This window comes from Trachypithecus francoisi, unplaced genomic scaffold, assembly GCF_009764315.1.
Source record: "Trachypithecus francoisi isolate TF-2019V2 unplaced genomic scaffold, Tfra_2.0 Lachesis_group9, whole genome shotgun sequence".
NCBI lineage: Eukaryota > Metazoa > Chordata > Mammalia > Primates > Cercopithecidae > Trachypithecus > Trachypithecus francoisi.
The window spans coordinates 5,072,136-5,097,489 of record NW_022681474.1 but is presented as its reverse complement, the minus strand read 5'-3'; the positions used below and the strand labels follow the sequence as shown (position 1 = coordinate 5,097,489).

The window sequence follows — 25,354 nt, the reverse complement described above, 5'->3', positions numbered from 1 at the left end:
CCTGGGTGACAGAGTGAGACAGTGTCTCAAAAAAAAAAAAAAAAAAGTTTGAAAATATGCTAACAATTGTCTCTGGGTTCTGAAAATAACACAAAGTGTAAAAATGTGTTTCTTGGCCTTCTTTGGGAGGCCAAGGTGAGTAAATCACTTGAGCTCAGGGGTTCAAGACCAGCCTGGGTAACATGGTTAAACTCCATCTCGACCAAAAAAAAAAAAACCAAAAATTAGCCAAGTGTGGTGGTGCATGTCTGTAGTCCCAGCTACCCGGGAGGCTGAGGCAGGAGGATCACTTGAGCCTAGGTTGCAGTGAGCTGTGATGGTTCTACTGCACTCCAGCCTGGGCAATAGAGCAAGACGCTGTCTCTAAAATAAATAAATAAATAAATAAAGAGGTCTAGAGCTGTAAGAGCTTCTTTGAAAAGCTGATTTTTGTAATTTGTAGTCATCTCCTAAACTGTTTGTATTTTTAAATTTTCCCCAATTTAGTTGACCATGGCCTTGCCAGGTTGGTGACAGTATATCGTGAGCATGGTCATAAAGCTGCCAAAATCAACCCCCTCTTCACCGGACAAGCCCTGCTGGAGAATGTGCCTGAAATCCAAGCCCTGGTGCAGACACTGCAGGGACCCTTCCACACGGCAGGTATGGCTTCTGCACAGCAGGTGGGAGCTCGGAGCTGCATACCAGGCCGGGCTCCTGCCTCTGTTCTTGAAGAAGCAGCATCCCCGCTGGAGCTGAGGCTCCCACAGGTGTGAGGAGACCCAAGGGGGCACATTGAGGTACTGTCAGAGAGGAGCATTCTTGGGATTCTAGAAGTTCTGAGGAAGCCTGTTTTCTCAAGGTTCAAAAACGTTGAATTGGCTGGGCACAATGGCTGACACCCATAAACCCAGCACTTTGGGAGCCCGAGGTGGGAGGGTCATTTGAGCCGAGGAGTTTGAGACCAACCTGGGCAACACAGTGAGACTGTTCTACAACAACAACAACAAAAAAATTAGCTGGGCATGGTGATGCACACCTGTAGTTCCAGGCACTCCAGAGGCTGAGATGGGAGGATCACTTGAGCCTGGGAGGTCAAGGCTGCAGTGAGCCTTGATCATGCCGCTGCACTCCAGCCTGGGCAACAGAGTGAGACCCTGTCTGAAAAAACAAACAAAAAACCTTTGAACTCTCAAGTGCCATATGCTTAGCATATGTCAATTTATTCTCAAAATCACTCCCAAAAGTAGTCATTGTCCTCTTTATTTTGTAGATGGAAAAACAAAGAGAACTTATATAACTCATAACTGCTCAGTGGCAGAGGTGAGGTGAAATCCAGGGCTGCTTCCATTCCAAAGCTTGCCCCCCTCATTCTATTTTCTTTCCCAGCCTGGGAACTTAGAAAAAGTTGGGCCTGCATCATCAGTCATGATTTCAGGGTCCTACCTCATGTTACTTTTTAAAGTTAATCTTGCAAATACCAAATTCTGATTGTGTGTATCAGTGAGTCATGTTTCAGTCATCTAATGCCGTGTAATAAACTACCCTAAGATGTAACGGCATTTAAACCCTCAACTTTCATTTTAGTGTCTCTTAGGGTTCGGGGGGTTACCTGGGCTTTGCAAGGTGGTAGTTTTCTTTTCTTTTTTTCTGTTTTTGACATGGAGTTTCGCTCTTGTTACCCAGGCTGGAGTGCAATGGCGCTATCTCAGCTCACTGTAACCTCTATCTCCCGGGTTCAAGCAGTTCTCCTGCCTCAGCCTCCCGAGTAGCTGGGATTACAGCCATGCGCCACCACACCTGGCTAATTCTGTATGTTTAGTAGAAATGGATTTTCTCCATGTTGGTCAGGCTGGTCTCGAACTCCTGACCTCAGGTGATCTGCCCGCCTCGGCCTCCCAAAGTGCTGGGATCGCAGGCATGAGCCACCATGCCTGGCATAAGGTGGTAGTTTTCTCTCTTTTTTCTTTTTTTTTTTGAGACGGAGTCTCGCTCTGTTGCCCAGGCTGGAGTGCAGTGGCCGGATCTCAGCTCACTGCAAGCTCCGCCTCCCGGGTTTATGCCATTCTCCTGCCTCAGCCTCCCGAGTAGCTGGGACTACAGGCGCCCGCCATCTCGCCCGGCTAATTTTTTGTATGTTTTTAGTAGAGACGGGGTTTCACCGTGTTAGCCAGGATGGTCTCGATCTCCTGACCTCGTGATCCGCCCGTCTGGGCCTCCCAAAGTGCTGGGATTACAGGCTTGAGCCACCGCGCCCGGCCTCTTTTTTTTTTTTTGAGACGGGCCTCCAAAGGCTGCAGGAAGAACTGATTCCTCAGTTGAACCTCTGCAGAAAGAACTGATTCCTCAGCGCCTCATAAAAGCAAACGAGTTAATGTGGAAAACATTAAACGACATGATTAATGACTCAGTTGGAATATAGTGGTGATGCGTCTAACTTCCTCAGAAGACCAATACTTTAAGTCTTTATATACAAAAAAAAAATACAATAAACTTTGTTGTAAGAAACCATAAGCCAGAGGTGTCCAATCTTTTGGATTCCCTGGGCCATGCTGGAATTAGAATTGTCTTGGGCCACACATCAAATACACTAACACTAATCATAACTAATGAGCTAAAAAAAAAATCACAAAGAAAATCTCACAACGTTTTAAGAAAGTTTATTCATTGTGTTGGGCCACATTCGAAACTGTCCTGGATCACATGCAGCCTGTGGGCTGCAGGTTGGACAAGCTGGCTAAGCAATATAAAGTAAAGGTTGGGGCCAGGTGTGGTGGCTTATGCCTGTAATCTCAGCACTTTGGGAGGTGGAGGCAAGAGGATCACCTGGAGGACAGGAGTTCAAGACCAGCCTGGCCAACATGGTGAAACCCCATCTATACTAAGAATACAAAAATTAGACATGATGGTGTGCACGTGTAGTCTCAGCTATTCGGGAGGCTGAGGCAGGAGAATCATTTGAACCTGGGAGGCAGAGGTTGCAGTGGGCCAAGATCGTGCCACTGCACTCCAGCCTGGGCAACGAGCAAAAACTCCATCACACACAAAAAAGAAATTACTGTAGAATCAAAACTTGGCATAAAGCAGCAGCAGGCTCTGTCTTTGTGAAGGAAGTGGGGTTTTTCCCCCCTCCTAGTTTTACTACTTCATGACCTTTGACCATATTTTTAGTTTTTTTCTTTAGAAAAAATCTAGATAAGCATTAATAATGACCCAAGTTATTTATTTATTTATTTATTTTGGGACGGAGCCTCGCTCTGTCGCCCAGGCTGGAGTGCAGTGGTGTGATCTTGGCTCACTGCAACCTCTGTCTCCCGAGGTTCAAGCGATTCTCCTGCCTCAGCCTCTCGAGTAGCTAGGACTACAGGTGCACGCTACCACGCTTGGCTAATTTTTGTAATTTTAGTAGAGACAGGGTTTTACCATATTGGTCAGGCTGAGCTCGGACTCCTGATCTCAGGTGATCCACCCGCCTTGCCTCCCAAAATGTTGGGATGACAGGTGTGAGCCATAGCATCGGCCAATAATGACCCAAGTTATTAAGAACAAAGCACTCTGCGTTGAAGTAATTATTTTGGTGTGTTCCAGAATTAACTTGCCGTATGATTCTATTTTAAGATGACCCCTTGGATTGCATTTCACAGGATTATTGAACATGGGGAAGGAAGAGGCCTCACTTGAGGAAGTGTTAGTCTATCTCAATCAAATCTACTGTGGGCAGATTTCTATTGAAACCTCCCAACTTCAGAGCCAGGAGGAGAAAGACTGGTTTGCCAGGCGGTTTGAGGAACTGCAAAAGGAGACGTTTACCACAGAGGAGCGAAAACATCTGTCAAAACTAATGCTGGAATCTCAGGTAAAAAGAAGCATCTGGGCTGGGTGCGGTGGCTCAGGACTTTGGGAGGCTGAGGTGGGCGGATCACCTGAGGTCAGGAGTTCAAGACCAGCCTGACCAACGTGGAGAGAAACCCCATCTCTACTGAAAATACAAAAATTAGCCAGGTGTAGTGGCGCATGCCTGTAATCCTAGCTACTTGTGAGGCTGAGGCAGGAGAATCACTTGAACCCAGGAGACGGAGGTTGCAGTGAGCCAAGATCGCGCCATTGCGCTCCAGCCTGGGCAACAAGAGCGAAATACAGTCTCAAAAAAAAAAAGAAAAAAAGGAGCGTCTAATAGCAAGGGCGTAGGTCAGCCTCACTGTCTATAAAGATATGTAGCCTGGCTGACATAAAGAAACCCTGTCTCTACTAAAAATACAAAAATTAACGAGGGGTGATGGTGCACACCTGTAATGCCAGCTAGTCAGGAGTCTGAGGCATGAGAATCCCTGGAACCTGGGAGGTGGAGGCTGCAGTGAGCTGAGATCGCACCACTGCACTCCAGCCTGGGTGACAGAGCAAGATTCTGTCTCAAAAAAAAAACACAAAAAACAAAAAGATGTATAACTACTGAAGAGAGGGAATTGAGCCATTAACTCTGAACTTAAATCCCTCATTTTTTTTTTTTTTTTTTGAGACGGAGTCTGGCTCTGTCGCCCGGACTGGAGTGCAGTGGTCAGTTCTCAGCTCACTGCAAGCTCCACCTCCCAGGTTTATGCCATTCTCCTGCCTCAGCCTCCGAGTAGCTGGGACTACAGGCGCCCGCTACCTCGCCTGGCTAGTTTTTTGTATTTTTTAGTAGAGACGGGGTTTCACCGTGTTAGCCAGGATGGTCTCGATCTCCTGACCTCGTGATCCGCCCGTCTCGGCCTCCCAAAGTGCTGGGATTACAGGCTTGAGCCACCACGCCCGGCCTTAAATCCCTCATTACTTCAACACAGTGGATCATATAACACACATACCATTTTATTATTTTATTTTTCCTTAAAGATCCTTGTTCTGAGCACATCACTTTATTCTAAGTAGCAACATGTTGGTTGCCAAAATATTGACCTATTGGCTCTCCTCAGAGTCAACATACTTCTTGTGTATGTGTCTGCTCACTCTCTAAAAGATGACAAGATCCTTAAAACCTTACTTCTGACTGGGCACGGTGGTTCGCGCCTGTCATCCCAGCCCTTTGGTAGGCTGAGGTGGGCCTATTGCTTGAGGTCAGGAATTTGAGACCAGCCTGGCCAACATGGTGAAACCCCATGTCTACTAAAAAAAAAAATACAAAAATTAGCCTGGTGTGGTGGAGCATACTTGTAGTCCCAACTACTTGGGAAGCTGAGGCAGGAGAATCACTTGAACCCACGAGGTGGAGGTTGCAGTGAGCTGAGATCGCATCACTGCACTCCAGTCTCGGCAACAGAGCGAGACTCTGTCCAAAAAAAAAAAAAAAACACACACACACATAGTTCTTAAGGTTTTATTTCTTTTTTTTAAATTTTTTGTTTTTTTGAGACAGAGTCTCGCTCTGTCACCCGAGTAGCTGGGATTACAGACACATGCCACCACACCAAGCTAATTTTTGTATTTTTAGTAGTGACAGGGTTTCATCATGTTGGCCAAGATGGTCTCGATCTCCTGACCTCATGATCCCGCCCGCCTCGGCCTCCCGAGGTGCTGGGATTACAGGCATGAGCCACCGTACCTGGCCTTTAAAAAACATTTTTAAAAAAAAATGTATTTCAGATTTCTTTTTTTTTTTTTTTTTGAGATGATTCTCCCTGTCGCCCAGGCTGGAGTGCAGTGGTGTGATCTCAGCTCACTGTAACCTCTGCCTTCCACGTTTAAGCCATTCTGCTTCAGCCTCCCAAGTAGCTGGGACTACAGGCGCTGCCACGATGCCTAGCTAATTTTTTGTATTTTTAGTAGAACGGGGTTTCACTGTGTTAGTCAGGATGATCTCAATCTCCTGACCTCATGATCCACCCCCCTCAGCCTTCCAAAGTGCTGGGATTACAGGCGTGAGCCACCATGCCCAACCTAAAATGTATTAGCCAGGATGGTCTCGATCTCCTGACCTCGTGATCTGCCCACCTCGGCCTCCCAAAGTGCTGGGATTGAGGGGTGAGCCACCGCGACTGGCCTAAAATTCCTTTTAATATGTAAGAAAAAAGTCTTAGGCAGGCACTGTGGCTCACGCCTGTAATCCCAGCACTTTGGTTTGGGAGGCTGAGGCAGGCTTATTATGAGGTCAGGAGATCAAGACCATCCTGGCTAACATGATGAAACCCTGTCTCTACTAAAAACACAAAAAAATTACCTGGGCGTGGTGGCGGGCACCTGTAGTCCCAGCTACTTGGGAGGCTGAGGCAGGAGAATGGCATGAACCTGGGAGGCGGAGGTTGCAGTGAACCAAGATTGCACCACTGTACTCCACACTAGGTGACAGAGCGAGACTCTGTCTCAAAAAAAAAAAAAAAAAAGTCTTTTGATAACAGAACATACTGTCACCATTCAGGGCTATGTATAGTTGCAGTTCTTGAGACAGTCTTGCTCTGTCACCCAGGCTGGAGTGCAGTGGCACCATCTTGGCTCACTGCAACCTCCGCCTCCTAGGCTCAAGCAATTCTCCTGCCAGCCTCCTGAGTAGCTGGGATTATAGGTGCATGCCACCACACCTGGCTAATTTTTATATTTTCAGTAGAGATGGGGTTTCACCATGTTGGCCAAGTCTTGAACTCCTGGCCTCAAGTGATCCAACCGTCTTGGCCTCCCGAAGTGCTGGGATTACAGACGTGAACCACTATGCCTGTCCTGGCCTTAATTCTTAAGAACTGAAGATACTTAAGTTCAGAACTTAACTTGAGATCATCAAAAGATGCCATGTGGAAGAGAGGCTCAATACAAATGCATGGAAGCAAACCTCCCTCAGGGCTGTGACCAGGACTCTGGAATGTCAAGATGGCAAGAAGCCCTTCCCAATAGTTTGGGTAGCTGGATAGTTTGCAGCCTTGATTCATACCATAGAACCCCCTGTGAAAACTGGGGTGCTGGGAAGAGGCAGCAGAAATCTAAGGCCTGGCTTCCAGTCCAGAAGAACACACATTCTAAGGGGGTTTCCTGGGGGTGAGTGATTCTGCCACGTAGGTTATTCTCCTCCGCCCCTTCTGCTGTCCAGGATCCTTGGAAAGCCATCCCGCTGTGTCCCCGTCATGTCTCTCTCCAGGAAATGTAGTCAAGTGGCATTGTTGTGGCCACGTGGGGTGTGTGGGGCCCTCTCACAACACACACAGTTGTAGCTGCCTTCCACTGGAGAAGCTGGCTGTCTCCTGGCAGCTCATGTCTGACATGGTGTTCTGCAGGAGTGTGACCACTTTCTGGCCACCAAGTTCTCGACAGTGAAGCGGTATGGAGGCGAAGGGGCTGAAAGCATGATGGGCTTTTTCCACGAGCTGCTGAGCATGTCGGCCTACAGCGGGATCACTGATGTCATCATTGGGATGCCCCATCGAGGGAGGCTCAATTTATTGACAGGCCTTCTGCAGTTCCCTCCAGAGGTAAGGTTACTCGCTGTGTTTCTCATTAGCACTGTAAGATTGATGGTAACAGAAGAAAACTGCTGGTTTCATTCTGCTGATCAATGATGGTGATGGCGATGGCCGGGCACGGTGGCTCACACCTGTAATCCCAGCCTGTTGGGAGGCCGAGGCAGGAGGATGACTTGAATCTAGGACTTGAGACCACCCTGTGGAACAAAGTGAGACTCTGTCTCTACCAAAAATAAAATAAGTTAGCCAAGTATGGTGGCACACACCTGTGTGCCCAGCTACTCAGGAGACTGAGGCCAGAGGATTACTTGAGCCCAGGAGTTTGAGGCTGCAGTAAGCTATGATCTCACCACTGCACTCCAGGCTGGGCAACAAAGCAAGATGCTGCCTGAATATAAATAAATTTTAAAAAGTAAAACTCATGGTGATCATTCCTTTTAAGAAGTCAACCAAGCCTGGGCAAGGTGGCTCACACCTGCATTCCCAGCACTTTGGGAGGCTAAGGCAAGAGGAGTGCTTGAGCCCAGGAGTTCAAGACCAGCTTGGGTAACCTCGCAAAACTCTGTCCCTACAAAAATAAAAATTAGGTGGCATGGTCTCTACAAACATAAAAATTAGGTGGTGCACCTACGGTTCCAGCTACTTGGGAGGCTGTGGTGGGAGGTTCTCTTGCGTCCAGGAGATGGAGGCTTCAGTGAACTGAGATTGCGCCACTGCCCTCCAGCCTGGAAGACAGAGGCAGATCCTGTCTCAAGAAAAAAAAGAGGAAAGGCAACTAAGCATGTGAGCAGTTGGTCCAGGAGGTAGTTTAGACAGTTTAGTTAATTGACAGAGCTGCTATTTGGATTGATTTTCTGTGTATTCTTATTTATTTATTTATTGAGACCGAATCTCACTCTGTCACCCAGGCTGGAGTACAGTGGTATGATCTTGGCTCACTGCAACCCCCGCCTCCTAGGTTCAAGTGATTCTCATGCCTTAGCCTGTCGACTAGCTGGGATTACAGGCACCTGCCACCACGCCTGACTAATTTTTTATATTTTTAATAGAGACGAGGTTTCACCATGTTGGCCAGGCTGGTCCTGAACTCCTGACCTCAAGTGATCTTCCTGCCTCAGCCTCCCAAAGTCCTGGAATTACAGGCGTGAGCCACCACTCCTGGCTTTAAATTTTCTTTTTTCTTGTATGATTTCAACTCAGCACTTCTTCCCTAGTCTCCATTGTGATGAACGCCATTGTTTTCGTTTTATATGTATCCACAATAGCTGATGTTCCGTAAAATGCAAGGCTTAAGTGAATTTCCAGAGAAGTTTTCAGCCACTGGAGACGTCCTGTCTCACCTGACCTCCTCTGTGGACCTGGACTTCGGGGCACACCATCCCCTCCATGTGACAATGCTGCCCAATCCCTCGCACCTGGAGGCCGTCAACCCCGTGGCCGTGGGCAAAACTCGTGGCAGGCAGCAGTCTCGCCAAGACGGCGACTACTCGCCAGACAGCTCAGCCCAGCCGGGGGACAGGGTCATTTGCTTACAGGTACTTGGAGCTTCTGGAAGTGAGGCCAGAGGTGGGGAAAACTGGGAAGAACGTGTGGGTTCGGAGGGCTGAAAATAGATGGCACATTCGTGATGAAACTGAGATGACCTTTTGGAAAAAGATTCCGTGATTGTTTTGAAAACTAACAGGAGATTCATGAGGTTTAGTCTTCAGGCAACTGGCTTTAGCCTGGGGCTTCCACTGCTGTTTTCCTTGCTTGGCTTATGCATTAACTTAGGGGCATGGGCTGGCACACCTCCTCCTTCTGGGAGCACAGATGTCATTATTTCTCTGAAAGTATGGCCCTCTTGGAAACTTCGTGGTATCCATACTTGTCATGTAACAAGACAAGTGTGAATTTTTTTTTTTTTTTGAGATGGAGTCTCGCTCTGTCACTCAGGCTGGAGTGCAATGGCAAAATCTCAGCTCACTGCAACCTCTGCCTCCTGGGTTCAAGCCATTCTCCTGCCTCAGCCTCCCAAGTAGCTGGGACTACAGGCGCCTGCCACCATGCCCAGCTAATTTTTGTATTTTTAGTAGTGACAGGGTTTCACCATGTTGGTCAGCCTGGTTTCGAACTCCTGACCTGAAATGATCCTCCTGCTTCAGCCTCCCAAAGTGCTGGGATTACAGGCATGAGCCACTACACCTGGCCTATTTTTTTTTTTGCTTGTTTATTTTAAAATGAAGGCCTTTGGCATTAAGGCAAATAATACAAATTATCAGTGTGGTTCGTTCTTCTTCTACCCTCTCTCCAAGTTTTTGGTAACACAACAAGTATCTTTTAGAGGTTTGGGCTGTGGTCATGTTTCTCCTATGAATATTCATTTAAATACAAACCTTTAACTACAGGAGATAATGAACGCTGGATTTCAGAATCAGTCTTCAAATTCCACAGAAATAGATAAATATATAAGACAAGCAAATATTTTGTCTGTGAATAGCCATGTTATCCTATGCATTTTAATTTTTCACAGGCCAGAAACTTGTAGTGAATAAATTGGGAGTAGGCAGAATTGGATTTAATTATGATATGGCTGGCCGGCCTTCCTTCCTTCCTTCTTTCCTTCCTTCCTTCCTTCCTTCCTTCCTTTTTTCCTTCCTTCCTTCTTTCCTTCCTTCCTTCCTTCCTTTCTTCCTTCCTTGCTTCCTTTCTTCCTTCCTTTTTTCCTTCCTTTCTTCCTTCCTTTCTCCCTTCCTTCCTTCCTCCCTCCCTCGCTCTCTCTGCCTTCCTTCCTTTTTTCCTTCTTTCCTTGCTTCCTTCCTTCCTTTTTTCCTTCCTTCTTTTATTCCTTGTTTTCTCCCTTCTTTCCTTCCTTCCTCCCTTTTCCCTCCCTCCCTCCCTCTCTTCCTCCCTCCCTCCCTTCCTTCCTTCCTTCTTTCTTTCCTTCCTTCCTTCCTTCCTTTTTTCCTTCCTTCCTTCCTTGCTTCCTTTCTTCCTTCCTTTTTTCCTTCCTTTCTCCCTTCCTTCCTTCCTTCCCCCCTCCCTTTCTCCCTCCCTCCCTCGCTCCCTCCCTCTCTTCCTTCCTTGCTTCCTTTCTTCCTTCCTTTTTTCCTTCCTTTCTCCCTTCCTTCCTTCCTTCCCCCTCCCTTTCTCCCTCCCTCCCTCGCTCCCTCCCTCTCTTCCTTCCTTCCTTTTTTCCTTCCTTCCTTGCTTCCTTCCTTCCTTGTTTTCTCCCTTCTTTCCTTCCTTCCTCCCTCCTTCTCTTCCTCCCTCCCTCCCTCCCTCCCTCCCTCCCTCCCTTCCTCCTTCCTTCCTTCCTTCCTTCCTTCCTCTTTCTCTTTCTTTCTCTCTTTCTCTCTTTTGAGATGGGGTCTCAATCTTTTGTCCAGACAGGAGTTCAGTGGCACAGTCATAGCTCCCTGCAGCCTCAAATGCCTGGGCTCAAGCAGTCTTCCTGTCTCAGCCTCCCGAGTAGCTGGGCCCACAGGTACTTGCCATCATACCTGGCTGATTTATTTTATTTTGTGGAGACATGGTCTTGCCAGGTTGGCAAAGCTGGTTTCAAATTCCTAGCTTCAAGCAACCCTCCTGCCTCGGCCTCCCAAAGTGTAGATATTACAGGTGTGAACCACTGCACCTGGCCTGATAGGGTGTTTCTAAATAGAAATCTTGAAATCATGAGCCAGACGTTCTGTTTACCTTTCACATAATTTATAATACTCTAAACTATTTTAATCTTTCATTTTTACCCAGTACATTGAGCTGATCTTAAGATCGACTTCTGAAATAAAAGGTGAAAATGCCATTTTCTTTAAAATGATGAAAAACAAGGCTGGTCACTGTGGCTCATGCCTGTAATCCCAGCACTTTGGGAGGCCGAGGAGGGTAGATCACCTGAGGTCAGAAGTTCGAGACCAGCCTGACCAACATGGTGAAACCCTGTGTCTACTAAAAATACAAAAAAATTACCCGGGTGTGGTGGTGCATGCCTATAATCCCGGCTACTCGGAAAGCTGAAGCAGGAGAATCGCTTGAACTCGGGAGACGGAGGTTGCAGTGAGTTTAGATTGTGCCATTGTGCTCCAACCTGGGTGAAAGAGCAAGACTCTGTCTCAGAAAATAAAATAAAATAAATTAAAAAAAAATAAATAATTCCAACCTGAAAACCTAAATTTCTTAATCCCTTATGTTTCTTTTGTCCCCACCCCTCCCCTTGCCTCATGATTTAGGTCCACGGTGATGCTTCTTTCTGTGGTCAAGGGATTGTTCCTGAAACGTTCACGCTGTCCAATCTCCCGCATTTCAGAATTGGTGGGAGTGTCCATTTGATTGTTAATAACCAGCTGGGTTATACCACTCCAGCTGAAAGAGGAAGGTCTTCTTTATACTGCAGTGATATTGGTACGTAACATAGGGAGGAACTGATGTTGCTGAGGCCGACATGGAATTCCCAGGGAAACCTCTAGTACACACAGAACAATGAGCCTCACTGGTTATCCTTCCTTTCATTTATTTAATTTAATTAATGAATTAATTTTTTGAGACAGAATCTTGCTCTGTCACCCAGGCTGTAGTGCAGCAGCACGATCTCGGCTCACTGCAACTTCTGCCTCCCGGGTTCAAGTGATTCTCCTGACTCAGCCTCCTGATGAGCTGGGACCACATGCTTCCACTGACCTGTTTGGCTAACTTTTTTAAAATTTTTTTTTAAAATTTTTTATTTTTGGCCGGGCGCGGTGGCTCAAGCCTGTAATCCCAGCACTTTGGGAGGCCGAGACGGGCGGATCACGAGGTCAGGAGATCGAGACCATCCTGGCTAATACGGTGAAACCCCGTCTCTACTAAAAAATACAAAAAAACTAGCCGGGCGTTGAGGCGGGCGCTTGTAGTCCCAGCTACTCGGGAGGCTGAGGCAGGAGAATGGCGTAAAACCCGGGAGGCGGAGCTTGCAGTGAGCTGAGATCCGGCCACTGCACTCCAGCCTGGGCGGCAGAGCGAGACTCCGTCTCAGAAAAAAAAAATAAATAAATAAAAAAATAAAAAATAAAATTTTTTATTTTTTTATTTTTTTTATTTTTATTTTTTTTTGAGACGGAGTCTCGCTCTGTCGCCCAGGCTGGAGTGCAGTGACCTGATCTCAGCTCACTGCAATCTCCACCTTCTGGGTTCAAGTGATTCTCGTGCCTCAGCCTCCCAAGTAGTTGGGACTACAGGCGTGTACCACCACACCTGTCTAATTTTTGTATTTTTAGTAGAGACAGGGTTTTACCATGTTGGCAGGCTGGTCTCAAACTGCTGACCTCTGGTGATCCGCCTGCTTAAGCCTCCCAAAGTGCTGGGATTATAGGTGTGAGCCACCGCGTCCAGCATATCAGTGTGATTTTTCAATCCAAGGAAGTAAGGATGGAGCCACAGTGTGCCATCTGAAATTTCTTATCACTGGATGGGTGATCTGGTACAAGTCAGAGATCAACACAGTGAGTACAACACTAGAGTCGTTATCTCTAGGATATTCAAACTTGGAGTGCCCAGGGGCTTAGTGAAAAGGGATGTGTTCCACCACGAAACTTGGTGCAATAGTATAGTTAGAAACAAGAATGTGAAGGTTGGGCGCGGGGGCTCACGCCTGAAATCCCAGCACTTTGGGAGGCCGAGGCAGGTGGATCACCTGAGCTTGGGAGTTTGAGACCAGCTTGACCAACATGGAGAAACCCCTTCTCTAATAAAAATACAAAATTAACCGGGCATGGTGGAGCATGCCTGTAATCCCAGCTACTCAGGAGGCTAAGACAGGACAATCACTTGAATCTGGGAAGTGGAGGTTGCAGTGAGCCGAGATCACGCCATTGCACCATTCCAGCCTGGGCAATAAGAGTAAAACTCTGTCGCAAAGTAAAAAAAAAAAAAAAGAAAAAAAAGAAAAGAAAGAAGATGTGAAGAACAAAGCTTCTTTTTTACCCATGGAAATGGGTAGGTTTTTGTTTGTTTTTGTTTTTTGTTTTTTGTTTTTTTGAGAGAGTCTTGCTCTGTTACTCGGACTGGAGTGCAGTGGTACAGTCATGGCTCACCGCAGCCTTGACATCCCAGGCTCAAGAGAATCTCTCTCCTCAGCCTCCTTAGTAGCTGGGATTTACAGACACATGCCACCATGCACAGCTAATTTTTTTTTAGAGATGGAGTTTGACTCTTGTTGCCCAGGCTGGAGTGCAGTGGCGCCATCTTGGCTCACCACAACCTCCGCCTCCTGGGTTCAAGCGATTCTCCTGCCTCAGTGTCCAGAGTAGCTGGGATTACAGGCGTCCACTACCATGCCATTAATTTTTGTATTTCTAGTAGAAACAGGATCTCATCATGTTGGTCAGACTGGTCTCAAACTCCTGACCTCAGGTGATCCACCCGCCTTGGCCTCCCAAAGTGCTGGGATTACAGGCATGAGCCACTGCACCCAGCCACAGCTAATTTTTAAAATAATTTTTTGTAGAGATTGAGTCTCACTGTGTTGCCCAGGCTGATCTTGAACCTCTGGTCTTATGTGATCCTCTTCAGCCTTCCAAACTGCTGAGATTACAGGCCTGAACCACTGTGCCAGGCTGAAATTGGTTGTCTTAAGAGAAAGACAGGGCTGTTATTACCCATTCCCAGTTTCACAGATTACAAGACTGTTTGATGGTAGCAATTATTCTCCTTTTATATAAACAGCCTGGACTAGGTGCCTCTTGGGCTTGTCTATGTGAATCCTTTATGATTAGTCTGATGAAGATGCTGAAGATCATTCTTGAACTTCTTTGGAGAAAATTTATCTTTTTCTAGGGTACATCCTTTTTTTTTTTTTTTTTTTTTTTTTTTTTGAGACGGAGTCTCGCTCTGCCGCCCAGGCTGGAGTGCTGTGGCCGGATCTCAGCTCACTGCAAGCTCCGCCTCCCGGGTTCACGCCATTCTCCTGCCTCAGCCTCCCGAGTAGCTGGGACTACAGGCGCCGCCACCTCGCCCGGCTAGTTTTTTGTAGTTTTTAGTAGAGACGGGGTTTCACCGTGTTAGTCAGGATGGTCTCGATCTCCTGACCTCGTGATCCGCCCGTCTCGGCCTCCCAAAGTGCTAGGATTACAGGCTTGAGCCACCGCGCCCGGCCTGGTACATCCTTTAATGACCCTTTTATCTCAGGGAGAAAGAGAGTAATAATAATAACAGTAACAAAATAAATATTAACTACTATGTACCAGACACTGTTAGGCATTACAGTTGTGTGTGCATTCACTCATTGAACCTTTGCAATATCACTAAGAGATAGGAGCCCCTATTCCCGGTTTATAGATAAGGAGGCTGAGATTTGTGGCTTTACCAAGGTCACACAATAAGTCTCAGAGTTGGAACCTGCCAGCTGGTCTCCATAGCTGGGGTTCTTAACCAAACCAGTATCTACCTGTGAGGCCTGGGCTGTCTTTTGATGCAGGAAGTAGGGCTTAGAGAGGGCCAGTGTTAACTGTCCTGTTTCAGCTTGGTCTTTTGTCCTTCAGGAAAGCTTGTGGGCTGTGCCATCATCCATGTCAATGGAGACAGCCCAGAGGAAGTGGTCCGTGCCACACGACTGGCTTTTGAATACCAACGCCAGTTCCGCAAGGATGTGATTATTGATCTGTTATGCTACAGGCAGTGGGGCCACAATGAGCTGGATGAGCCATTCTTCACCAACCCCATCATGTACAAAATCATCAGGTACAATTATAAAGCCTTGTGTGATATGCTCCCTGACAATTAAAATACATATATATTTTTTTGAGATGGAGTCTTGCTTTGTTGCCCAGTCTGGAATGCAGTGGCATGATCTTGGCTCACTGCAATCTCCACCTCCCGGGTTCAAGTGATCCTTCTGCCTCAAGTGATCCTCTTACCTCAACCTCCCAAGTAGCTGGGATTACAGGCGTGTGTGCCACCATGCCTGGCTAATTTTCGTAATTTTTAGTAGAGACGGAGTTTTGCCATGTTGGCCAGGCTGATCTCAGACTCCTGACCTCAGGTGATCTGCCCGCCTCTCCCTCCCGAAGTGCTGGGATTACAGGCACGAGCCACCATGCTCAGGCAGGACATGAAACTTTCAGTGCTAAAGCTGACACAGTTCTGGGCTGGAGTGCAGGTGGCACAATCTCGGCTCACTGCAACCTCTGCCTCCCGGGTTCAAGCAATTGCAATTCATGTGCCTCAGTTTCCTGAGTAGCTGGGATTACAGGTATGCATCACCACGCCTGGCTAATCTTTGTATTTTTAGTAGAGATAGGGGTTTTGCCATGTTGGCTAGGCTGGTCTCGAACTCCTGGTCTCAAGTGATCCACCCGCCTTGGCCTCCCAAAGTGCTGGGATTATAGGCATGAGCCACTGTGCCTGGCCTCATATACTCTTCACACTTGACATGGTTCCTCATTGAATACACAAAGGGCAATTTAGCAACTCAGCAGATGGGAAGATTGAAGCGGGGGAATTAAGCAAACCTCATCCAAATCTACTTACTGCAGTGTTGGCAGGACCAGAAATAGAACCTCAGCGATTCATTTCTACAAACCATAGCTGCAGACCTGCCTGGCACCTTGGTAAGAGGTAACTCAGAGGATTTTAGTGAATGTTCAGAACCATGCTGTCCAAGATGTCCACTAGCCATCAGTGGCTATTGAAAATTTGAAAAGTGGCTAGTCCTGATTAATGTGCTATAAGGATAATACGTACACCATATTTCAAAGACTTAGCATGTGAAATATAAACCCAAAATAATAATTTTTAAATTTATTAGATATGGAAATGACAATATAATGAGTATATTGACTTAAATAAAATATATTATTGAAATGGCTGGGCACGGTGGCTCATACTTGTAATCCCAACACTTTGGGAGGCTGAGGTGGGTGGATCACTTAAGGTCAGGAGTTTGAGACCAGCCTAGCCAACATGGTGAAACCCCATCTCTACTAAAAATACAAAAATTGGCCGGGCGCGGTGGCTCAAGCCTGTAATCCCAGCACTTTGGGAGGCCGAGATGGGTGGATCACGAGGTCAGGAGATTGAGACCATCCTGGCTAACCCGGTGAAACCCCGTCTCTACTAAAAACTACAAAAAACTAGCCGGGCGAGGTGGCGGGTGCCTGTAGTCCCAGCTACTTGGGAGGCTGAGGCAGGAGAATGGTGGGAACCTGGGAGGCGGAGCTTGCAGTGAGCTGAGATCTGGCCACTGCACTCCAGCCTGGGCGACAGAGCGAGAGACTGTCTCAAAAAAAAAAAACAAAAAACAAAAAACAAAAATTAGCCAGTGCTGTGGCACGTGCCTGTAGTCCCAGCTACTCGGGAGACTGAGGCAAGAGAATCGCTCTACCTGGAGTGGCAGACTTGCAGTGAGCTGAGATTGTGCCACCGCATTCCAGCCTGGGTGACAGAGCAAGACTCAGTCTCAAAGGAAAAACAAAAAGAAAAGAAATTAATTCCACCTGTTTCTTTTTACCTTTTCTAATGTGAATGCCAGAAAATTTTAAATTACTCATGGCTTGCATTTCATTTCTGTCCAGTGGTGCTGATTCAGATGGTTAATGTGACGGAGGAGGAATTCATTACTTTGGAACTTCCTTTTCTAGATACTAGGAAATAAAATAGATGCCCCTCCTCCAGTTTATTTCCTTATAGATATAAATTAAAGCAGAGGAATAAACATTTTATGGGCTTTTCTGATCCCTGGTACCAGAAAGAGGACTGCTCTCAGAAGAGCTAATTGTGTTCTGTTTAGCTCTGAATTTAGCAGCTGAATGACTCAATGAACCTCAGGGCCCTATTTTATTTTATTTATTTTTTTGAGACAGGGTCTTGCTCTGTCGCCCAGGCTGTAGTGCAGTGGTGTGATTACGGCTCACTGTAGCCTGGACTTCCTGGGCTCAAGTGATCCTCCCACCTCCGCCTCCTGAGTACCTGGGACTACAGGCGCTTGCCACTACACCGGACTAGACGGGGTCTCACAGCGTTACCCAGGCTGGTCTTGGCATCTGCCTGCCTCGGCCTCCCAAAGTTCTGGGATTGCAGGCATGAGCCTCCTCACCTGGCCCCAGGGCCTTATCTTTAAAATCTATCCTGCTTTCTTTCTTTTATTAGGATTAAATATGATAATATATGTGAATAGACTTTATAAAGTATTACATGAACGTAGAGTGACATTTATTGTGACACCCAGGTACTGATGATTGTAGTTAAAGGATGATTGACGCAACCTGAAAGATTGCAGCTTTCAGAGACTGGGGCAACTTTGGGTTCCATACATTTTTAAATAAAGGGGGGTGCTGATTGGATAGACAGTGTGGGTCAGTCTTGGAAATAATTGTCAGAATTTATCAAATCATAGGAAAACTCCGTTTATTATTTCTACCTGGATACAGACAAAAACTTTCAAAGATAAATTTGTTTTCTCTTACTTACCTGGAAAAGAGGTTGTTACTGCGAGAGCCTTCATTTATTAAATTAATTAATTATATTTAACATTGCTTATTTATTTTCTTTATGTTTTATAAACTTATTGAGATGAACATGACATAATATAAAATTGATAGTCTTAATGTGAACAACTCAGTGGCATTTATTTACCTTCACAAAGTGGTACAACCACCACTTCTGTCTAGTTCCAAAACATTTTTCCTGAATGCCTTTTTATTTTATTTTTATTTATTTATTTTTTGAGACGGAGTCTCGCTCTGTCACCCAGGCTGGAGTGCCATGGCACAGTCTTGGCTCTCTGCAAGCTCCGCCTCCCAGGTTCACACCATTCTCCTGCCTCAGCCTCCCTAGTAGCTGGGACTACAGGCACCCACCACCACGCCTGGCTAATTTTTTTTTTTTTTTTTTTTTTTTGTATTTTTAGTAGACGGGGTTTCACCGTGTTAGCCAGGATGGTCTCAATCTCCTGACTTTGTGATCCACCCATGTTGGCCTCCCAAAGTGTTAGGATTACAGGCGTGAGCCACTGTGCCTGGCCTTTATTTATTTATTTTTTGAGACGGAGTTTCACTTTTGTTGCCCAGACAGGAGTGCAATGGTGCGAACTCAGCTCACTGCAACCTCCACCTCTTAGGTTCAAGCAGTTCTACTGCCTCAGCCTCCTGAGTAGCTAGAATTACAGGCACCTGTCACCACACCAAGCTAATTTTTTGTATTTTCAGTAGAGACGGGGTTTCACTATGTTGGCCAGGCTGGTCCCGAACTCTGACCTTAGGTGATGTACCCAGCTTGGTCTCCCAAAGTGCTGAGATTGCAGGCGTGAGCCACTGCACCTGTCGAATGCCTTTTTAGAGTGCTGACACTCCACCGCGCTTGACAGTGACTCTCTCTGTCTCTGTTAGATTGTTACAGGTCAGTTTGATTTTTGTTTCTCTTCTTTCTTGGACAGAGCTCGAAAGAGTATCCCAGACACGTATGCAGAGCACCTCATTGCCAGTGGACTCATGACGCAGGAGGAGGTGTCTGAAATAAAATCCTCCTACTATGCTAAGTTGAGTGATCACTTAAATAACATGGCCCACTACAGCCCCCCTGCCCTGAACCTGCAGGCCCACTGGCAGGGCCTGGCTCAGCCAGAAGCACGAATCACCACCTGGAGCACAGGTGTGCCCCTCGACCTCCTGCAGTTTGTTGGCGTGAAGTCTGTAGAGGTGCCGAGAGAGCTGCAGATGCACAGTCACCTGCTGAAGACACATGTTCAGGTGGGCAGCTTCCAAGTGGCTGGTTATTGCTTCTAATTCCTGCTCAGCAAACGCACTGACGTTGGTCTGGTCTTTTCGGTTGGCTGATTCATTTGACAGATATTTATTGTGTGTCGTTAGGTTCTAGAAACTGATCCTAGGGTTGTTTTGGTACTGATAGTTACCTCAGATTTTCTCTACTTTTCTTTTTCCTTCATGGATTTATTTATGCATGTTCATACATTACATGTACCTGGAATACATGTACACTATAAAAAAATACAGAGATACAAGAATGTCTGTTTTTATTTTTTCAACCGGTGAGTAGAAAACACTTTAATTGTTTCAGGTGGCTTAAATAAAAGAAACAAAAACCAACAGACATACCCCAAAGAAGCCCCTTAAACATGCCGACGTTTTACGTATTGTCTTAGGATCACTATAGGATGACAAACCGCCCTGGTGGGCCAGGGACTTAGGGGTTTTCTGGAGTGTGGGACTTTCATGGAGATTTTCTGGAGTGTGGGACTTTTCAGTGCTAAAACATGGAGAGCAAAGAGTTAAAGGTCTTTATCTTTTTTAAGCTTGAAGATGAAGGAACTTTGCCCTTTAAATTATTTTATTTTATGTTATTTTTGAGATGGAATCTCGCTGTGTCGCCCTGGCTGGTGTGCAGTGGTGTGATCTCAGCTGACTGCAACCTCTGCCTCCCAGGTTCAAGCGAGTCTCCTGCCCCAGCCTCCTGAGTAGCTGGGATTACAGGCACGTGCCCCCGTGCCCAGCTAATTTTTGTATTTTTAGTAGAGATGAGTTTTCACCATGTTGGCCAGGTTGGTCTTGAACTCCTGACCTCAGTTGATCCATCTGCTTTGGCCTCCCAAAGTGCTGGGATTACAGGTGTGAGCCGCCATGCCCAACACGAATTATTTTCAAACACTAACTTGGCCAGGCATGGTGGCTCCTATCTGTAATACCAGTGCTTTGGAAGGCCAAAGTGGAAGGATTGCTTGAGCCCAGAAGTTCAAGACCAGCCTGGGCAACATAGTGAGACCTCATCACTAGTAAAGATTAAAAAAATAGCCTGGCATGCTGGCGCATGCCTGTAGTCTCAGCTCCTCAGAAGGCTGAGGTGGGAGGATTGCTTGAGGCCAGAATGTTGAGCCTGCAGTGAACTGAGATTGTGCCACTGTACTCCAGCCTGGGTGACAGAATGAGACCCTGTTTCTCCAAAAAAAAAAAAAAAAGAAATTAAAATAAAAACAACTCATTAACTCTAAGTTTTTGTTATAGGTACAGAGACTATTACAACAAACTGTAATATGTACTCATCACCCAGCTTAGGAAATAGGATGTTATAAATAAGATCCCCACATACTCCTCCTTGATCCGTCTCCTCCCACCTCTGCAGAGGTAACTAACTGCTAACCTAAGCACGTGTTTGTTTTACCTGTTTTAAAATTGTATATAGGCCCGGTGTGGTGGCTCACGCCTGTAATCCCAGCACTGTGGGAGGCTGAGCCAGGCAGATCATTTGAGTTCAGGGGTTCAAGACCAGTCTGACCAACATCACGAAACCCCTTCTCCACTAAAAAGTACAAAAATTAGCTGGGTGTGGTGGTGCGCACCAGTAGTCCCAGCTACTCAGGAGGCTGAGGCAGGAGAATCACTTGAACCAGGGAGGCCGAGGTTGCAGTCAGCCAAGATCGCACCACTGCTCTCCAGCCTGTGTGAGAGAGACTGTCTCAGAAAAAAAAACCAGACCAACTGTATATAATTGCTTTCTCTAATGTATCCCTTTGCACTCTGTTTTTATTCAGCATTGTTTTTGATGCTTAATTTTGTTGCTTTTTTTTTTTTTTTTTTTTTTGAGACCGAGCCTTGCTCTGTCGCCTAGGCTATAGTGTAGTAGAGCCATCTCAGCTCACTGCACCCTCTGCCTCTCAGGTTCAAGTGATTCCCTGCGTCAGCTTCCTGAGTAGCTGGGATCATAGGGACATGCCACCAGGCCTAGCTAATTTTTGTATTTTTAGTAGAGATGGAGTTTCACCACATTGTCCAGGCTGGTCTCGAATTCCTGACCTCAAGTGATCCACCTGCCTCAGCCTCCCAAAGTGCTGGGATTACAGGCGTGAGCCATCATGCCTGGCCTGCATTAAATTTTTTTTTTTTTTTTTTTTTTTTTTTTTGAGACAGAGTCTCGTTCTGTCGCCCAGGCTGGAGTGCAGTGGCCAGATCTCAGCTCACGGCAAGCTCCGCCTCCCGGGTTCACGCCATTCTCCTGCCTCAGCCTCCCGAGCAGCTGGGACTACAGGCGCCCACCACCTCGCCCGGCTAGTTTTTTGTATTTTTTAGTAGAGACGGGGTTTCACCGTGTTAGCCAGGATGGTCTCGATCTCCTGACCTTGTGATCCACCCGTCTCGGCCTCCCAAAGTGCTGGGATTACAGGCTTGAGCCACCGCGCCCGGCCAAATTTTTTGTACTCACTGTGAAAAAGGAGATGAATTCTTAGACATTCCTTTTTTTCTTCCTCTGAATTTTACAGTCCAGAATGGAGAAGATGATGGATGGAACCAAGCTAGACTGGGCCACCGCGGAAGCTCTTGCCTTGGGTTCCCTACTTGCTCAGGGTAAGAATTTTCTGTCTAGCTAGTAGAGAGTACTTTTAATCACGTTTGCTACCCGTTGCCTTTCAGTTTATTTGAGTTATAACTACCTCCCATTGTGTTCATTGACCAGAGAGGTTCTAAAACATGTTAATTTTTCTTTCCTGACAATATTACTTAATTGTAGTATAAGTCATGCCGACAACCTTCATCAGAGTATAGACATAGGACAGTTATGCCTGGGAAACAAAGGGCTAGTGCTGGATGTACTGGAAAGATAGTTTTCTCTAAAAATTGCAGGGCACATGATACCTCTCCATTCGTTCAGAGTCTCATCTTAACTATAGACTTTTGAATATCAGGCAGCATATATTAATAACTATCTGTTATCCTAAGGAAAATTCTCAGGATTAAGCCAGTATATAAGAATTTAGAGTCACCACACCTTATTATTAGGTTATTTATGGGAATCTGACTTTTTTTTTCTTGCTTGCTTAAGGTTTTAATGTTCGTCTAAGTGGCCAAGATGTTGGCCGTGGAACTTTCAGTCAGAGACATGCAATGGTGGTTTGCCAGGAGACCGATGATACCTACATCCCCCTGAACCATATGGACCCCAATCAGAAGGGGTTTCTAGAGGTGAGATGTTTCTATAGCTGTTGTAAAATCCAGGTGCCATCAATTACAGTTCCAGGATCTTAGAACAAATAGGAACGAGTGCTGGCAACTTTGAGTTCAGTACCTTTGGAAGTAAAGGGGTGCTAGATGGGTGGATGAGGTGGGTCTGTCAATTTGGGATGGAAGTAACCCACTAGAGAGTAGGCTGGAGCTTTCTTCTTCTGGTGACTTATCCGTAATCATGTAAATGTCAAATCGATGTGTTTTGTCAACTCAAAGTTGACATTATCATCTGCATATTGCAGTAATTCATTAAAGTTATTCAAAGATGTGGATGAGTCAGTATTCCTTGCCTACTTAAAGAAAGCAAAATCGCACATCCTCAAGGTTGCCTGTTCCCTAAGGTATGATCGATTTGACAAATGTACACATAACCATGTATTTCTTTCTTTCTTTTTTTTTTTTTTGAGACTTAATCTTCCTCTGTTGCCCAGGCTGGAGTGCAGTGGTGCCATCTTGGCTCACTGCAACCTCCACCTTCTCGGCTCAAGGAATCCTCATGCTTCAACTTCCTGAATGGCTGGGACCACGGGCATGAGGTGCCATTCCTGGCTAATTTATTTATTTTTTGTAGAGATGGAGTTTCGCCATGTTGTTCAGGCTGGTCTTGAACTCCTGGCCTCAAGCAGTCCACCTGCCTTGGCCTCCCAAAGTGCTGGAAGTATAGGTGTGAGCCGCTGCACCCAGCCAGATGTAACCATGTATTTCTGTGTAGCAGCTTCTGTGCCCTTCTCTTTCGTGCCTTAAGGGCAGTAGTGGAGTTTTCATTTATTTACCTCAAACAATTATTCAAGTGTCTAGCACATGATGTTTATGAAAATAACTTACTCCTTAAGGTAAGTTGAGTGGCATGTCGTCTTCTTTCCTTCTCTAGCCATTAGTTTGAGAACATCATCTTGAGTTACTGACACCCTATAAAAAAATTCATTTGGCGGCCGGGTGTAGTGGCTCACGCCTGTAATCCCAGCACTTCGGTAGGCTGAGGCGGGCAGATCACGAGGTCACCATTTTGACCATCCTGGCCAAAATGGTGAAACCCCATCTCTACTAAAAATACAAAAATTAGCTGGGCGTGGTGGCACGTATCTGTAGTCCCAGCTACTCAGGAGTTTGAGGCAAGAGAATCGCTTGAACCCGGGAGGTGGAGGTTGCAGTGAGCTGAGATCGTGCCACTGCACTCCAGCCTAGTGATAGAGCAAGACTCCATTTCAAAAAAAAAAAAAAAAAATTCACTTGGCAAAAGCCACATTTTAGGAAGATAACTGAAGGGATATGGAGCTCATCTTTTCTTTAAGTTAGTCCAAAATCTACCCTTGGATCAAGTCAGATTGCTGAACTAGATACTGAAATGTTTAGTATTCCCCTACCTCACATGAAGCTTTCATTGAATTGTGCGTTGATATTTATTATCAGTTTTGAATTTTGCTATTGAAAAAGTCCCAATTAAATACGTGTGTCTATTTTGTGGATACTGTTGAAGATTTAATTTATATTATTTATTTATTTTTGAGACGGAGCCTCACTCTGTCACCCAGGCTGGAGTGCCGTGGCATGATCTTGGCTCACTGCAACCTCTGCCTCCTGGGTTGGAGCAGTTCTCCTGCCTCAGCCTCCCAAGTAGCTGGGATTATTTGGCTTCCCAGAGTGCTGGGATTACAGGTGTGAACCACCACACCTGGCCGAAGATTTAATTTATTATTTAGGCTGGGTGTGGTTGCTTACACCTGTAATCCCAGCACTTTGGGAGGCCAAGGCAGGCAGATCACTTTAGGCCAGGAGTTCAACACTGGCCTGGCCAACATGGTGAAACCCTGTCTCTACTAACGATACAAAAATTAGTCGGGTTTGGTGGCACACGCCTGTAATCCCAGCTACTCGGGAGGTTGAGGCAGAATTACTTGAACCCAGGAGGCGGAGGTAGTGAGCCGAGATCATACCACTGTACTCCAGCTTGGGCAACAGAGCAAGACTCTGTCTCAAAAAATAATAATAGTAATTTATTATTTAATACCGTGTCCTCTATGTGAAAACCCCGGGAGAAACTCCTGCTTGATCTTGGCAGTGAGAGTAGCTGTATTTTCATAAGCAGTGATCTGCCTTCATTGTCTATATTGAATTTTATAACTGATCAGCGTTCCCTTATCAATAATGGCTTCTAGGAAGGGACAGAGGCCAGGTAGCCTTCATGATAAGTGAATAGGTCCTTGGGGTGTGTTTTTTCCCCAACTCTGTTGTACATCTCAATCTGTGTGTGTGTGTGTGTGTGTGTGTGTGTGCGTGTGTGACAGGTCCTCCTCTGTTGCCCAGGCTGGAGTCCCATGGTGCAATTATAGCTCACTGTAGCCTCCAGCTGTTAGGCACAAGCAATCCTCCCACCTCAGCCTCTTAGGTAGCTGGGACTACAGGCAAGCACCACGAGACCTGGCTAACCGTAAATATTTTGTAGAGTTGGGGTCTCACTGTGATGGCCAGTGTCATCTTGAATTCCTGGCCTCAAGCAATCCTCCTGCCTTGGCCTCCCAAAGTGCTGGGATGATAGGCATGAGCCGCCGTGCCCAGCCTAGAGGATTTTTATTTTTTTAAATAAAAGCTTTATTGAGCTATAACTCATAAAATTCAACCTCTCAGTGTGTACACTTGAGCAGTTTGTAGTCTATTCAGAGTTGTGTAATCATCACCACTATCTAATTTTAGAACATTTTCATTGCCCTAGAAAGAAAGCCCATGCCCATTAGCAGTCACTGCCCACTTCTTCCTCCCTCCAGCCCCTGGACACTACTCATCGACTTGTTTCTACTGATCTGCCTATTTTGGATGTTTCATGTAAATAGGATGGTATAACATGTGGCCTTTTGTGACTGGCTTCTTTGACTTGGCATCATGTTTTCAAGGTCCATCCATGTATGTAGCATGTATCAGTTCATCCTTTTTTTTTTTTTTGAGACCAAGTCTTGCTCTGTCACCCAGGCTGGAGTGTAGTGGCACAGTCTTGGCTCACTG

The 25,354-nt window shown here is 46.1% G+C and overlaps 1 protein-coding gene across 2 annotated transcripts in view; it reads left to right on the top strand.

Annotated features, from left to right (window-relative positions):
- Positions 1–25,354, top strand: part of DHTKD1 (dehydrogenase E1 and transketolase domain containing 1) — a 58,125-nt gene that overhangs the window by 10,294 nt on the left and 22,477 nt on the right. For both annotated transcript variants that reach the window (XM_033209212.1, XM_033209211.1), the window contains exons 2-10: positions 487–642; positions 3,624–3,835; positions 7,212–7,406; positions 8,663–8,932; positions 11,606–11,777; positions 14,891–15,089; positions 18,781–19,093; positions 21,616–21,700; positions 22,176–22,315. In XM_033209212.1, the coding sequence (XP_033065103.1) occupies positions 487–642; positions 3,624–3,835; positions 7,212–7,406; positions 8,663–8,932; positions 11,606–11,777; positions 14,891–15,089; positions 18,781–19,093; positions 21,616–21,700; positions 22,176–22,315 (1,742 nt within the window). The remainder of the gene's footprint in view (positions 1–486; positions 643–3,623; positions 3,836–7,211; positions 7,407–8,662; positions 8,933–11,605; positions 11,778–14,890; positions 15,090–18,780; positions 19,094–21,615; positions 21,701–22,175; positions 22,316–25,354) is intronic.